General features: G+C 36.1%; 4 protein-coding genes across 11 annotated transcripts; 3 read left to right on the top strand and 1 right to left on the bottom strand.

Moving 5' to 3' along the window:
* Positions 1-2,327: 2,327 nt before the first annotated feature.
* Positions 2,328-5,770, top strand: LOC125210349 (very-long-chain aldehyde decarbonylase CER1-like). 2 transcript variants are annotated; one of them, XM_048109913.1, is made up of 10 exons: positions 2,328-2,397; positions 2,525-2,748; positions 2,846-3,078; positions 3,174-3,393; positions 3,589-3,973; positions 4,062-4,169; positions 4,253-4,453; positions 4,524-4,610; positions 4,686-4,859; positions 5,001-5,770. In XM_048109913.1, exons 1-10 carry the CDS (start codon positions 2,338-2,340, stop codon positions 5,163-5,165), a joined length of 1,857 nt encoding a protein of 618 aa, XP_047965870.1. In that variant the 5' UTR covers positions 2,328-2,337; the 3' UTR covers positions 5,166-5,770. The 2 variants fall into 2 exon arrangements, with proteins under 2 accessions (XP_047965870.1, XP_047965877.1); XM_048109920.1 differs by having other exon boundaries at positions 2,374-2,397; positions 2,532-2,748.
* A 1,118-nt stretch (positions 5,771-6,888) lies between these two features.
* Positions 6,889-8,413, top strand: LOC125210393 (50S ribosomal protein L18). The gene is made up of 2 exons (XM_048109954.1): positions 6,889-7,087; positions 7,704-8,413. Exons 1-2 carry the CDS (start codon positions 6,929-6,931, stop codon positions 8,100-8,102), a joined length of 558 nt encoding a protein of 185 aa, XP_047965911.1. The 5' UTR covers positions 6,889-6,928; the 3' UTR covers positions 8,103-8,413.
* An 89-nt stretch (positions 8,414-8,502) lies between these two features.
* Positions 8,503-12,295, bottom strand: LOC125210368 (UMP-CMP kinase 3-like). 4 transcript variants are annotated; one of them, XM_048109945.1, is made up of 10 exons: positions 12,161-12,295; positions 11,140-11,197; positions 10,828-10,882; positions 10,499-10,616; positions 9,997-10,153; positions 9,735-9,815; positions 9,540-9,647; positions 9,386-9,451; positions 8,958-9,012; positions 8,503-8,748 (listed from the first exon to the last, which is right to left on the bottom strand). In XM_048109945.1, exons 2-9 carry the CDS (start codon positions 11,167-11,169, stop codon positions 9,001-9,003), a joined length of 627 nt encoding a protein of 208 aa, XP_047965902.1. In that variant the 5' UTR covers positions 11,170-11,197; positions 12,161-12,295; the 3' UTR covers positions 8,503-8,748; positions 8,958-9,000. The 4 variants fall into 4 exon arrangements, with proteins under 4 accessions (XP_047965902.1, XP_047965885.1, XP_047965892.1 ...); XM_048109928.1 differs by having other exon boundaries at positions 8,958-9,049; positions 12,161-12,292; XM_048109935.1 differs by lacking the exon at positions 12,161-12,295 and adding an exon at positions 12,093-12,116 and having other exon boundaries at positions 8,958-9,049.
* Positions 12,296-12,391: 96 nt separating this feature from the next.
* On the top strand, positions 12,392-14,012 carry LOC125210402 (phosphatidylinositol N-acetylglucosaminyltransferase subunit P-like). Of its 4 annotated transcripts, none has more exons than XM_048109982.1 (4): positions 12,392-12,694; positions 13,194-13,266; positions 13,532-13,650; positions 13,767-14,012. In XM_048109982.1, the coding sequence occupies exons 1-4, from the start codon at positions 12,589-12,591 to the stop codon at positions 13,886-13,888; spliced, it is 420 nt and encodes a 139-aa protein (XP_047965939.1). In that variant the 5' UTR covers positions 12,392-12,588; the 3' UTR covers positions 13,889-14,012. The 4 variants fall into 4 exon arrangements, with proteins under 4 accessions (XP_047965939.1, XP_047965928.1, XP_047965934.1 ...); XM_048109971.1 differs by having other exon boundaries at positions 13,532-13,683; XM_048109977.1 differs by having other exon boundaries at positions 13,194-13,272.
* Positions 14,013-14,052: the final 40 nt, after the last annotated feature.

Raw genomic sequence — 14,052 nt, 5'->3', positions numbered from 1 at the left:
GAAAATTTGATACACTTCACTTTTACCATTTTTGGTAGTGGACCCTCATATTCCACTAACTCATTCCTACTCACATTTTATTATAAAACTAATACTTTAAAAGTAGGACCCACATCCCACCAACTTTTTCAACTCACTTTCCATTACATTTCTTAAAATCCGTGTCGGGTCAAAATGTAGCAAATTTTGGGGGACGGAGGTAGTATAAATTATCAATTTTTACAAATTTTGCAATTTTTATATGTTACCTCTCCAATGAAATACACAGAAATGTGGCAATCGACTTATATTGTGGACAAAACGACATCTTTATCGGGATGTCATATGTACACACTTATATGTACATAAACATTAATTCACGTAAGTGGATGATCTAGGGGGCGACCCGTGCAACTATTTTCCCTTTATCCGAATGTAAAATTGTTATGTCCATCCCTCTTTTTGCCTTCTCTACGTCCGAAGATTAAAAAAAATAGTCATATCCGTTTTAAACCAAACTAGTAATATATTCCGCCTCCTCTAATTTTTATATTAGATCCGCACTGTTCACGTATACCGCTGGAAGACTGCGGTCTATAGATGGAAAAATTGGTGAAATTTGTAAACTTAATGATTTATATTTTTGTTTTAAAAAATATGCCGAATTCGTGATTTATTTTCTAATCTGTCTTTATTTTATTGCTATAATTGTCGCTCCGATTCGGCAAGCAAGAAAAGAAGCTTTAAAAAAAAAAATTAACTCCTATATGGAGGAAATTACAAATAAACTCCTAAAAAATGAGGAAATTACTATAATTGTCACTCCGATTCGGCAAGCAAGAAAAGAAGCTTTAAAAAAAAAAAAAATTAACTCCTATATGAAGGAGGAAATTACAACTGACGTTAAGAGGGCTCAAACTCGGCACCTCATACATTGATATCTAAGCTCCTAGCGGCCAAGGCTCTGACAAGCAAGAAAAGCAAGAAAAGAAACTTGTCATAATTGCTCGTGCACTTAATCCTAATTTCCAATTTTAAATGGCTTTTAACTTTTCTTTTTCACTTTTAAAATGTTATTTTAACACTAATGATAATAACGCGTGAATAAAAATGATATAAATCTTCACAAATATGTTTTGTCGATAGATACTTTCATAAAGTAAATAAAGGTACGAGATTCAGAATATAAAATTATCGGTGCATATTTTGGTAAATTAAGAGAAAATGAAATGTTGCATGCCTTATGTGAGCTTTTTATGTGAGCACCACTCTTATTTGATGTATGTTTACTAATGTTCATTTCAATTTATATATTTAGTTTGATTCTAATACATTAAATTATGTTATTGAAACTTTTAATATCACAAAATTCATAAAAATAATATCTAATAAATTAATAAAATAACAAATTAAGTTTTGATTTTTATGAATTTTGTGCTATTAAAAGTTTTAATAACATATTTTAATATATTAGAATCAAACTGAGTATATAAATCAAAACAAACAAAGTTAAATGTGCGTTAAACGAAAAGTGGTGCTCACATAAGGTATATAACATATCATTTCTCGTTAAATTAAATCAGGCGTACTAAAAAAAAGTAAAACCAATACATACAATAAACATGTATGATGATATCTGATTAATATTTTGATAAATTTCCTTCAAATTCGATTCTACATGCACTAAAATAAAAGAATAATACCTTGTAAATTAATGAATTATTGAACTTAATTTGACTAAATATTAATAGACGCATATGTATCCATCAATAAGTTGAAATAGATAAACGATATACACATAGTACAATATATTCATATTTGTGAAACTAAATTAATCCTCTAAGCTATGTTGGTTACTATGCACTAGGTATTTTGGCATTACTATAATATTTGCATTTGACATGTGAATCACTTGCACGGGAATACACTCTAATAATAAGTACTATGTACTCCTATATTTAATTATCACAATGTACAATTATATTTTGAATAAATGCATATACTTCATTCTTCACTATCAATTCAACACTACGGACAATTTAACAAATAGATAATGAATAAACTAGTAAAATTATAACTGATTCTAGAAAAAATGAAATTATAAATCATCAAGTTTACAAATCTTGCAATTACCATATCATAAACATTATTCCACCGTAACTACAAAACTTTGTTGATTTATGTAACTCTGTTTTAAAAAGTGTACAACTGACCAAAATTTAGCCATTATTGGTGGTTTATTGGTAATTTCCCCTCCTATTTTTTAATACTACTATTATGCATTTAATATCAGCGTTGCAATTTTCCCTATATAAGGTGCTGCTGGTGAATGGTGATAGAAAAAAAAACATAGAGAAAATGGCTACAAAACCAGGGCTCCTTACTGACTGGCCATGGAAGCCTCTTGGAAGCTTTAAGGTATTCTATTCTCTTCCTCACCACACATTCTTCTTTCTATACATGTTTCATTTTAGTTTTAAATCTTGCAATGAACACCATTTTTTTTTCCAGTCTCATGATATTTAATGAAACTTCCCTATTGTAGTATATAGTGTTAGCTCCATGGGTGATGCACAGCCTCTACTATGTTGCCACAAAAGGAAAAAATGAGCTGGACTACACTTATCTCCTCATTCTGCCATTCCTCCTCTCAAGAGCTCTCCACAACCAGATATGGATTTCCATCTCTCGTCACAGAAATGCTAAAGGAAGCAACAAAATCGTGGACAGAGCAATTGAATTCGAACAAGTTGACAGAGAAAGCAACTGGTTTTGTTTTAATTCTAATTCTACACCTTTTTTATCCTTCATTAGCCTCAACAAATATTGGAACATTTAATTTTGAAAATTGATGTGTTTGTTACAGGGATGATCAGATTCTGCTAAATGGACTCATCTTCTACATTTTCAGCTCCTTTCTCCCAATAGCCTCTTCCTTGCCAGCGTGGAGGACTGACGGCGTCGTTATAACGGCGCTTCTCCATGCCGGCCCGGTCGAGTACCTCTACTACTGGCTCCACAGAGCTCTCCACCATCATTATCTCTACTCGAGATATCATTCTCACCACCATTCCTCCATGGTTACTGAGCCAATCACATGTAAGCATACAAATTGGTTAATTTAATTAGTACTAAATACTAATGTGTTTGTTTTGGGAAGAAATTGAAATTGACTAATGGAGTTTGTGATGCAGCTGTGATACATCCATTTGCAGAGCACATAGCTTATTTTCTGCTCTTTGCGATTCCGCTGCTCGGAACGGTGATCACAGGAACGGCCTCGCTGTCGTCGCAGTTCGGATACATAACCTACATTGATTTCATGAACAATATGGGGCATTGCAACTTTGAATTCATCCCTAAATGGCTCTTTTCTATATTCCCTCCTCTTAAATACTTCATGTATACCCCCTCGTAAGTAAATTCGATATCCGTTACGAATCTAGATCATATTCTTCGTGTTATTATGTTATTTTTGTTAATGTATCATTAGATTACGACATGAATTCCTTAATTGTGAGTGAATTTGATAATCGTGTCTACTATGTGATTTTTGTTATGTATCATTAGATGATGATGAGAATTCCTGTTAGGTACCACTCGCTCCAGAATTCCTGTTAGGTACCACTCGCTCCACCACACTCAGTTCCGAACCAACTACTCGCTATTCATGCCGCTGTATGACTGCATCCACGGGACTACCGACAGGTCGTCCGATGGCCTGCACGCGAGCACCCTCGAGAGGAGGCGGCCAGAGTCTCCGGACGTGGTCCACCTGACGCACCTCACCACGCCCGAGTCCATCTTCCATCTCCGGGTGGGATTCGCGTCGTTTGCTTCGAGGCCTCATGACTCGAGATGGAGCACGTGGCTGATGTGGCCGGTGTCGTCGCTCGGCTTCTTCATCTATGGCAGCAGCACGTTTCTTGCGGAGACAAATCTGTTAGTGAAACGAAAGCTGCAGACGTGGACCGTGCCACGATACAGTGTGCAGGTAGTAACAAACACCATTTCCCACACGTTTCTATGTCTCCATTTGAAATGGATCATCACCTCATTCACTGTTTGCTCTTTAAATCTAGTATGGCCTAAAATGGCAAACACAAGCTATCAATAGCTTGATCGAAGAAGCAATACTCGAAGCTGATGTACGAGGTTGCAAAGTTGTAACCTTAGGATTGCTCAATCAGGCAACTCCTCTTAACAACCAATCTTCACTAATTAATTTGTCTTTACTCACTCTTTTATATTAATTGATTTGATGAATTATCAGAGTGAGGAACTGAACAAAAGTGGACAACTTTTTATTGAAAGACACCCTAAACTGAAGACTAAAGTTGTTGATGGAAGCAGTCTAGCAGTAGCCATTGTCCTAAACAACATTCCTAAAGGAACAACTCAAGTCCTATTCAGAGGAGCTCTCTCCAAACTTGCTTATGCTATCGTATCCGCTTTGTCCCACCGCGGCATTCTGGTATCTCTCTCCTTTTCTCTCTTGAAATCAACCATTAGAACAAATTTAATTTAATTTGATTTTGTTTCAGGTTGCAACATTGTATGAAACTGAGAAGCTTAAGCTATCTTCAACAACTGAGGCTAAAGTTGTAATCTCCAAAAGTTACACTCAGAAGGTGAGTAGTATTTCATAATGTTTTTTTGTGAAGAAAGAAGAGAAATTGAGAGTATTAAACAAAGAATGGTTATAGGTATGGATAGTTGGAGATGGATTATCCAAAGATGAACAACTCAAGGCACCAAAGGGCACTCTCTTCATTCCTTTCTCCCACTTCCCTCCCAAGAAGGCGCGTGGAGACGCCTTCTACTGCCACACGCCTTCCATGATCGCCCCTCCTTCCCTCCATAACCTGCATTCCTGTGAGGTTAGTACGTTGTCCGAATAAACAAACAAATATATCACGTCAGTATAAAGAGAGAACTGAAACCACTATGCATAAGTCTCAATCATCTTTCAGTTCCTCTGTTTCCCACATTTTGTAATTATTGTTTTTGAAATTTGGCAGAATTGGCTGCCGAGGAGAGTCATGAGTGCTGCCCGCGTCGCTGGAATACTGCACGCAGTTGAAGGGTGGGGCGTGCACGAGTGCGGTGACTCCATTTTCGACGTGGGAAAAATTTGGGAGGCTGCTATCAAGCATGGATTCCGCTCCACAACCATTTCCAAATAATACACTAATATCTCTATCTTAAAAGTTACTTTCCTATGCAATTTAAGTTCATCAATAAGTCCATCAGTTTGGATTTGTGTTAGTCTCATCAACAATGTGTGCACAAGATGGCATTGATATGTAATATATCCATACATTTCTTGTTTCCAATAAGATACAAAAATTCATCTAAGAAACATTAGTGCAAAGCATGGTTGAGAGCTCCTCGTTGAGAGGATTGCACATTTTGTGCAGAAAATCATTAAACAGCAACAAAAATGCAGAGATGAAGTCATTCCAATCGTATTGGTTTCGATTGAGTGAAATAATCTGAGGAAGCTGAGCTCTGCAAAGAGGGCAGGTCAAGTGCGAACGGAGCCATACATCAATGCACCTCGAGTGGAAGCTGTGGCCGCACTCCCGCAGCTTCCGGTAGCAGTCTCCGCCGCGTATGTCGTTGAGACATATGGAACAGTAGTTCTCAGTCTCCGAGCTCTCGTCGTATATGGAAGCCGCTGGCATCCGCTCTTCTTTGCCGGAAAATTTCTTGAGGAATGATTCCATGTTTGATAGTAAAAGCTCTGTTTTTTTATTTTTTGGTGTTGAAATGGAACTTAATTGTGATTGCTTTATATAGTTATGGTGAGGGAATTGGATTAAGATTGTGACGGACAAGAATTAATTCAAAGGTAAAACTAGTCATAGATAAGTGGTAGTAAATTATTTAGAAAAAAATACAATGGTGATTTTGTGCATGGGAGATGACCAAATAGAAGTCATGTGTTCAGTCAAATTCAAATAGGACTGATTTTTCTTTGGGATTTGAGAGAAACAGAGCGCCGTCGTGGGCACTGAGTCACTAACTGTTTTTATTTAATTGACCTTTTCCTTATATTTTACTCTTCTTTTCTAATTCGCTATGATATTATTAGCAACTTCTTAGGATGTTTTGATTGAAGTCTAATTAGTTTGCATGTTTTTCTTGATACGACTAATTCATCGGTGATTTATTGTAAATTAAAAGATTAGAGTCTTGATACAACTAGAAGAAAGTGTCATAATATTAATTTAACTTATTATATTAACTAGAAAAATTTTTAAAAAATCAAAACTATTTAAGGGATTAAAAATTTTTATTTATAGAAGCAGAGTTAATTCATATGTTTAGCGCAGGGTATTCGGTCGGTTCGATTCTACCCGAACCGAATACCCGGTTAACCGAAATTGAAGCACCGAACCGAAACCGAATTGGCCTTGATTCGGTTTGGTTCCTAACCGAACAAGGTTGGTTCGGTCCCGGTTAACCGAACCGGAACCGGAAAAAAAAAATTTGCAGTTCATAAACATGATCGGTTCTCTCGATTTTTAATAAAAATAATTATATATACATGAAATTAATCGGTTCTCTCGGTTCTAACTGATCGGAACCGATAACCGATTGATGTCTTGCTACCGGAACCGAACCGAACCGAACCGATAATTGAAAAATTTTAGTTATCGATAAACGAGATTCAACATATTCGGTTTGGTCATCGGTTAGCCAAATAGAAAAAAGTGACCAAATAGAAAATAAGATTATATATAGTCTTTATTAAATATGACAATCAATCAATCATCACTTTATAAAATAATTGTTAGTATATGATCAATCATTAGAATAGAAATAAAAATAAAAATGGGCCATGGTACAAGCGTGATTGCAGGCCCATTCTCTAATTAAATCTGAAAATCAAATATCTAGAAATTGCAGGCACTCATAATTCTAAAATTGAAAAGAAGAAGAAATGGCTTCCTGCATATCACCAATTCCGCCTTTATCTCTTTCTCTCCCCTTCTCCAAAAGAGATGGCCGCGCCTCTCTCTCATGGTCATCTTCTTTCCCTAACATCAAGCTTGCCACACCTACCTCAATTCTCTCCTCTTCATCTCGCACTCCGAGACAGGTTTTTTCTCTCATTTCCCACTCAATTGCCTTTACAATTTACTCCATTATCCACTTTTTATTTTTTCAGAATCATTAATTTTGAATAGTCTTTTAGTAGAACTGCGTTGTAGCTCTGAATTATCCATTATCAGTAGGAATATTATTGATGTTAGATCAGTGTCATGTTTTTTGGATTCGAAAAGATATTAGGTAAAACATGGAATTTTATTAATTGGAAGTGCAATTGCAGTTTTCTGAGGAAAAGATTATTTCTTGCAGCTGAAAGAATCCTAGTTCAGTAAATTAGGGTTGGGGTATTTAGTATTCACACTATAACAATGTAGAGGTTTCCATTAGAAGATTGATTAAACAGACTAAAATTTTCTGTTGGGGCATTCACATAAATTTTGTCATTCTTTGATAGGAAATGGTTTTATTCCATGCTAAGATCTACAGACTGCAAGGGCTAGGGGTGCATAAAATCATAATTACATCTTACATAGGCGAATTTGATCCATACGAAACGCATGAGAACGACTGAACAGCATACTGCATTGTTCGTTGCCTTTGTTAGTCCATCTTCTTGCTGCATTCTTTCTATGGCTTGTAGTCTGATCTTTTGTGAATCTTTGAAGGGTTTCGTTGTTCAAGCTGCTTGGACGCGGAGATCTCGTAGTGAAGCTGCTAAGAGGCCTAACAGGAAGTCATGGAAACAGAGGACAGATATGTATTTGAGACCATTTCTGCTGAATGTGTTCTTTTCAAAGCGATTTATCCACGCAAAAGTGATGCATCGAGGAACCAGTAAAGTAGTGTCTGTTGCCACTACAAACTCCAAGGATCTGAGGAACACGCTGCCATCCCTCACCGACAACAATGCATGCAGAGTTATAGGAAATCTGATTGCCGAGAGATCCAAGGAAGCTGATGTATATGCAGTTGCGTTTGAGCCAAAGAAAAACGAACGAATTGAGGGCAGACTTGCCCTTATTCTTGACACAATACAAGCGAATGGTATCATATTCGTTGACTAGGACTTCAACATGCCTTGGCTTCTACTGCTCTTTGGTGTCTGATGGCTGCAAGCATTCTGAGGAAACAAGAGTAGAAGGAATAGGTTTCTCGGTCCTCGGTTCTCACCAAATGTCAAAATCTTGAAGCATCAAAGGCCCATTACTCATGAGATATTCAGCATAGGGATGTTTAGCAGATGACACAATGTTGATGGTTGGTGTTGCTTTGGAGTGTATTAGGATCAATGTAGTATGGAGAAGAGTTTCCAGTTGTGCATTTGTAAAATGTTTTATTAACTTTTCTCTTCTTAAAAACTTTATTTGGTTGCGTATTCGAACATATTTTTCCCCATTGCTCTGCTAAATGAATCAGAGAGAGGAATGTAGCAGGCATTTCCAATTCCGAAGCAAAAATAAAGGATAAATGAACATGCAGTAATCTTATTAGTACTAAGAAATATGCAAACATAGAAGAATTCAGTTGTCGTATACTAGATATTATAGAGGCAATAACCTCGTTGAGATACTAGGGTAAGACAATATAGAGACAAGAAACTTCATAACATTACAATCTATAAAAGTATAAATGTAATAACCCCTCCAACTCAGGGGGAAGAAATCCACTGATAACACACAAACCTCCTCAAGCCATATATTTCAGAACTGCCTGAACAAGAAAAACCAATAAAACTTTTGAGCAAGGGCGATTAATAGTTGCAATAATATATGAGCAATATAACAAGAGGAATACAACACGAGCTGCCAACTCGAGAATATTACAATCAAACTATCAGAGCAGTGTCTGCTGACTGTTCAATTTATATCACTTAATAATCACAAAATGCAGTACATCAAGCAGTTAGTAGAGATCATTACCTATACTGATATCTGGAGCAAAATGATGAGTGAAGTAGCAAATTTAAGCAGCAACCTATGTCAAGCGAAAGAGAAACTATTACTCCATATGGCTGCAAGGATGTGCATCATATTACTAAATTACCCTGCCAATCATTTACTGGAATTTGAATTCTGTGCACACCACAACTAAATTATCTCACAGTCGCAATTTTTACGAACCTATTAACAATTAAGATTTGCAATGCATATATGTTATACCAATGTAGTCAGTTTGTGGTCATGACTGTAAGTGGCAGGGTATATTAGAAGTTTTTTGTAAAATAAAACCAAATTCATAAGAGCACTGTTATCAAGCATTTTACTTTACACTACACTATATGGCCTCAATCCTCATCCAGAAGCACTTTTATGCATCAATTCCTGAAAGAAGAATAATATTGCTTTACCTTAGGTGGGGTGAAAATAGCTTTGACCGCCTCAAAAACTTCTCCAATAGGTCTTGCAGCATCAATCTAAATCCAAGGAAACATCAAGTATTATGAGTATTTGATTTCTTCTGAATACACAAATAAGGTACGAATGAAATGGTGATTAAATTACCTTCTTAACCTTGCCTTTTGCACTGTAATATTCAATAACTGGGAGACTAGATTCCATGTAGACATTAAATCTCTTCCTTATTGTCTCAATATTATCATCTTCCCTACCCTATGCAGGAAGAAAAGAAAGAGTGAAGATGAATATGGACACCACTAGAAGAAGAATGTTGAGTAGGTATCTGATCAAATAAGTAACCTGGTTTCTACCCAACAAGCGCTTCTGCATTTCCTCCTCTGAACAGTCGAAGAAAAGTACAAACTCTGGCTGAATACCAGTCTGCGGAAATAAATGCAAATTTTAAACATGGATTCAACAGTCAATGAGAGATCATAAGATGTATTGCATGCTTTTGGAATATCATAAACCATCTCATGTTAGCATATGCCAAATCCTAATTCCAGGAAAACAAGCATATATAAAACCTCAATATGAATATATATGGTAAACATAAACTTACTACAGACTCAAATGCCGCACGATTTTCCTCATTACGCGGGAAACCGTCAATAAGAAACTTGTCGTTTTCATTTTCCTCAATTGCTCGTTTAAGAAGCTTGATTGTGACCTCTGAAGGTACAATTTTTCCCTCCTTGATCATGTTTTGTATCATAGTCCTACAGGTAATCAGAAAAATTGTAACAAGATGAAAACAAAGTACGTAACTTGCGCCTTTAAACCAATCCTGGACAGTGGACACTGAGCCAGTTAGTTGTAAGAAACCAAGGCAATGCATTATTTGGAGAAAGTGACTATGATTGTACATTATTTAGCTCATTGAAGTGCTTATAAGCCACTCAGAATTTAGACCAAGGTTCATGATTAAACGGTACAAGAAACATGCAAATAGGACTGACTACATTCAATGATTAAAAGAGCAATAATGAAAGTTGAAGCAACTCTTCTTTATATAAAAGACAATCCACAAAATAAATAGATTTTGAGTTAGAAAAGTGTTTTACCCATTCTCAGAACCAGATTTTATCTCCGCTCGGAGAAGATCACCTGCACTCAAGTGAGTATAACCAAAATGTTCGACGATGTTTGCACACTGTGTGCCCTTACCGCTACCTGGGCCACCTGCTCAAGTTTAAAGAGCAAAAGCATGTATGTATCAGAATATCATCAATAGAGGACTCTGCTGAAAAAACAGATTTTAAGCCATTTAAACTTCAAGTGAGAGAATAATAAATAATGCATTTTTTTAATGATCTTTTGACGAGCTTGAATAGGAAAAGGCAACTTCTACGACCAACAAGCGAACATAATATTTGGAAAGAAAAGTACTCACCCAGAACAAACACAACGGTGACCTTCTTGTTGATTGGTGCACTTCCATTTGCTCCCTGAACAAATAGTGTTAGTTTCTGGCAAGATAAGAGATCCAAATGTCTATCATAACTGCCCCTCTTAAAAAGTACTTGTGACTCGAAAGTCTAAGGAGATTTAACATGTTTTTGGAAACCCATTTTATATTCTTCCATTAAGTATGAAATAAGCATCTTCAGAGTGATGTCATTAGCTACATTTATTTGCTTATCTAAATTTGAAAAAAAAAATATCAACAATAGCAATCAATCCGATTGAAAAAAATATATAGTACCTTGTTTACAGCATCCACAACAGTCCCCATAGCAGCCGCAGAAATTCTGGCAAATTATCTGAAAGAGAAGCAAATATGCCAATGGTAGTTAGATGCATGCTCTTATTGGATTGCATGGCAGAACCCAAGAGAGAGAGAGAGAATATTAGATTGCCAAAAAATAGAAAGTGGTTAGATTAATAATATAAAGCTCACATAAAAGCAACACCCTTTCTTGCATAAAATTTTCTACTTTTTGTTGAAATCTCTCCATAAAATTAAGTGTAAGCATGGCAAACAAAAAACTTTACACAGAATGGAGATCAAGCAAATTTATTCCCAGTCACAACTTAGCATTAGACATCACAAAACTCAATAGTATATGTAGGCAGTTCAGAAAACATATCAGCATGTATCCCACATATGAAGATCTTAAAGATATGAATGAGATCAAAACAGCAGCATAGATCTATAGAAAAGAAAAAAGACAGAAAGCAAAAGAATGAACTTGAATGCATAGAATTTGGAAACTCAAAACAGTAATGTCAAAGTACATTCTGTAGAAGTCAGATCCACATAGAAAAAGACCAAAGTTTTATGATTAGCTCATAAAATTATGAAAACAGATCAAAAGATCTCGTAGCACATAATCTCCAGAAACTAAATTACCGAACAGAAAATCGTTCCACCAATACATTTAACAGAGAAGAAGAACAAAAGATCCAATCTTTCAATCAACTTTAAATTCACCAAAACCGGTCAAGCAACTGACAAAAGACATGCAATGCGGACTATCAATTTTGCCGTGATCTGGAATTTCACCAATCGTATCATAGATCGTGAGATCAAATCAGCCATTGCTTCAATTGTTCGCCAAACCGAAGAAAAAATGAGCGAAATAGCTCAAAATTAAGCAACAGGAATGTCAAGCAAAAAATTTGAATCAAGAGGAACTAATTCAAATCTCTACGTACTCGAATCAAAGCAGCAATATCATAAAATTAACGCAGTTCGTGGGCAGAAAAGAAGATCTGATACTCACCAAATTGATGTGTGGAAATGGAAAAGAGAGGGAAATTAGTGGAGATCTAGAAGCGCGTCGGATTTGAAGAGCGTTTGTATATTATAAATAGAGTAACAGAGAAACAACAGAAACCTTTTTGAAGCTTAATTAAATTTAATAATAATACTTTATTGTTGCGTTTTATCGTTTTTGCAAGTTTCTTTTCCTGATTGTATGAGCGTAATGAAATTTTTACTTTGCGTGATTCTGAAGATGGGATGGATTCGTCAACGATGCCACGTTTTTCTTTGACACCAATCAATTTCTACATTTAATATTATAGACTGTAGCTGTTCGACGTAATGTCTCAACGAAAAAGACGAAATTGGGTTCCACCTGAATTCTAGAATTACGGTGGAAGAGCGTTTTTTTGTCAATAGCCCACGACGGAATCTGAGCTTCTCTCCATGACCCGGGCGGCCAAGGCCTCCTTCTCCGATGCATCCTTAGGCGGCCCCAAACTCTCTGAGGTTTATGGCTTCGTCGGATCCATCACCACCATTGTTTTTACAGGTCCTCCTTCACTCTATTGCTGTCACTACTATCGATACTTCCATTCTCCTTCTCCATTTGTGATTATCCTTCCTAATTTGTCTGTAAATGGTGGGAATTGTTGCTTTGCTCTGGTGGAAATTCATGGATACCACTATTATGAATGATTGATTTTAGGGCTTATGAAATACCTTTGGAATTGTAAATCGTGCTGTTCTTTTCTTTAGAATTTTAATCTGCTGGACATATTGAGGCATGTTAATGATAAAAGATTCGATTGGTTATGCATTTTCTTGATTGATTGTACATGTATGTGGATGATGTAATTGAAGATTCAAAGATGATATGATACGTCTATTTTGTTGTGTTTGTAGCCTTATATTGCTTCAATCATAGGATCTAGTTGTAGCTTGAAGCATCTTGAAGATGAGGGTGTTAGAATAGCACTAGTAGCTTGGAGAATCATGAAGATTGGATAATTAGAATAGCATATAACACATTCTTTCTTCTCTTGCAATAGTGATATTCATCGTGTGGGCATATGTTCCCGACCACTGCTTGCATTCAATCGGATTCTATCACTACCCAAACAGGTTATTGTAAGCCAAATTTACCTGAATTTTCAATCTTGTGAAATTTTATATAAGTTGGTTTACAATGAGAGTTGCGATAGTATGTAAAAGTGTCGGCAATGTCTTCTACAAACTTAGTGTCTATCAGTATCAGATCGAGGAGTTTTATATCTTCACAGAATCTACAAGCAACTGAATCACCATGAATAACACATTATGGTTACATTAGCACGGTTTATGCCTTTTATGCCTTTTATGCTTAGTGATACAGTGAATGCTTTTTCAGGTATTGGGCTTTGGCTGTGCCAACTTACGTGACGGTGATAATTGTACTGGCAATCATATTTTATATCGCCGCAAATTTTGTGGCAACTCCTCCTCCTACTTCCTTAGACATAATGTTTGGTAAAATTGACTTCCTAAGCTTTTGCTTACACTGTATGATATCTGGTCCTGAATCAATAAGCATTGACAAAAGTGTTTTTCGCGTAAGCTTTTCACTTGTGCCCAATTTTATGCAGATGAATTCAGCAGGGAATTGCTAAGTGGAGTCCCTTCAACAGATGGCGATGAACATTCAATTGAGCCTATATCGGACATAGGCATCGACAGAATAAACAACATCATGTTCGACAGCCTCTAATGAAGGCGTTTGAGTGATCAGATGAGATCATTCTACATGTGTCTAAAAGTCTATGAACTTTCTCATTTTCCATTTTATAAGAGTTTATGAGACAAAATTGTTACTTGGAGCTATTTATTCCTTTACCGTCTATGATTTAATTATTTGTACTCGTATTGACAAAG

The sequence above is a fragment of the Salvia hispanica genome, chromosome 1 (genome assembly GCF_023119035.1).
Source record: "Salvia hispanica cultivar TCC Black 2014 chromosome 1, UniMelb_Shisp_WGS_1.0, whole genome shotgun sequence".
Taxonomy (NCBI): Eukaryota; Viridiplantae; Streptophyta; class Magnoliopsida; order Lamiales; family Lamiaceae; genus Salvia; species Salvia hispanica.
The sequence above is the reverse complement of the archived record's forward strand: the minus strand, read 5'-3'. Positions and strand labels throughout refer to the sequence as shown.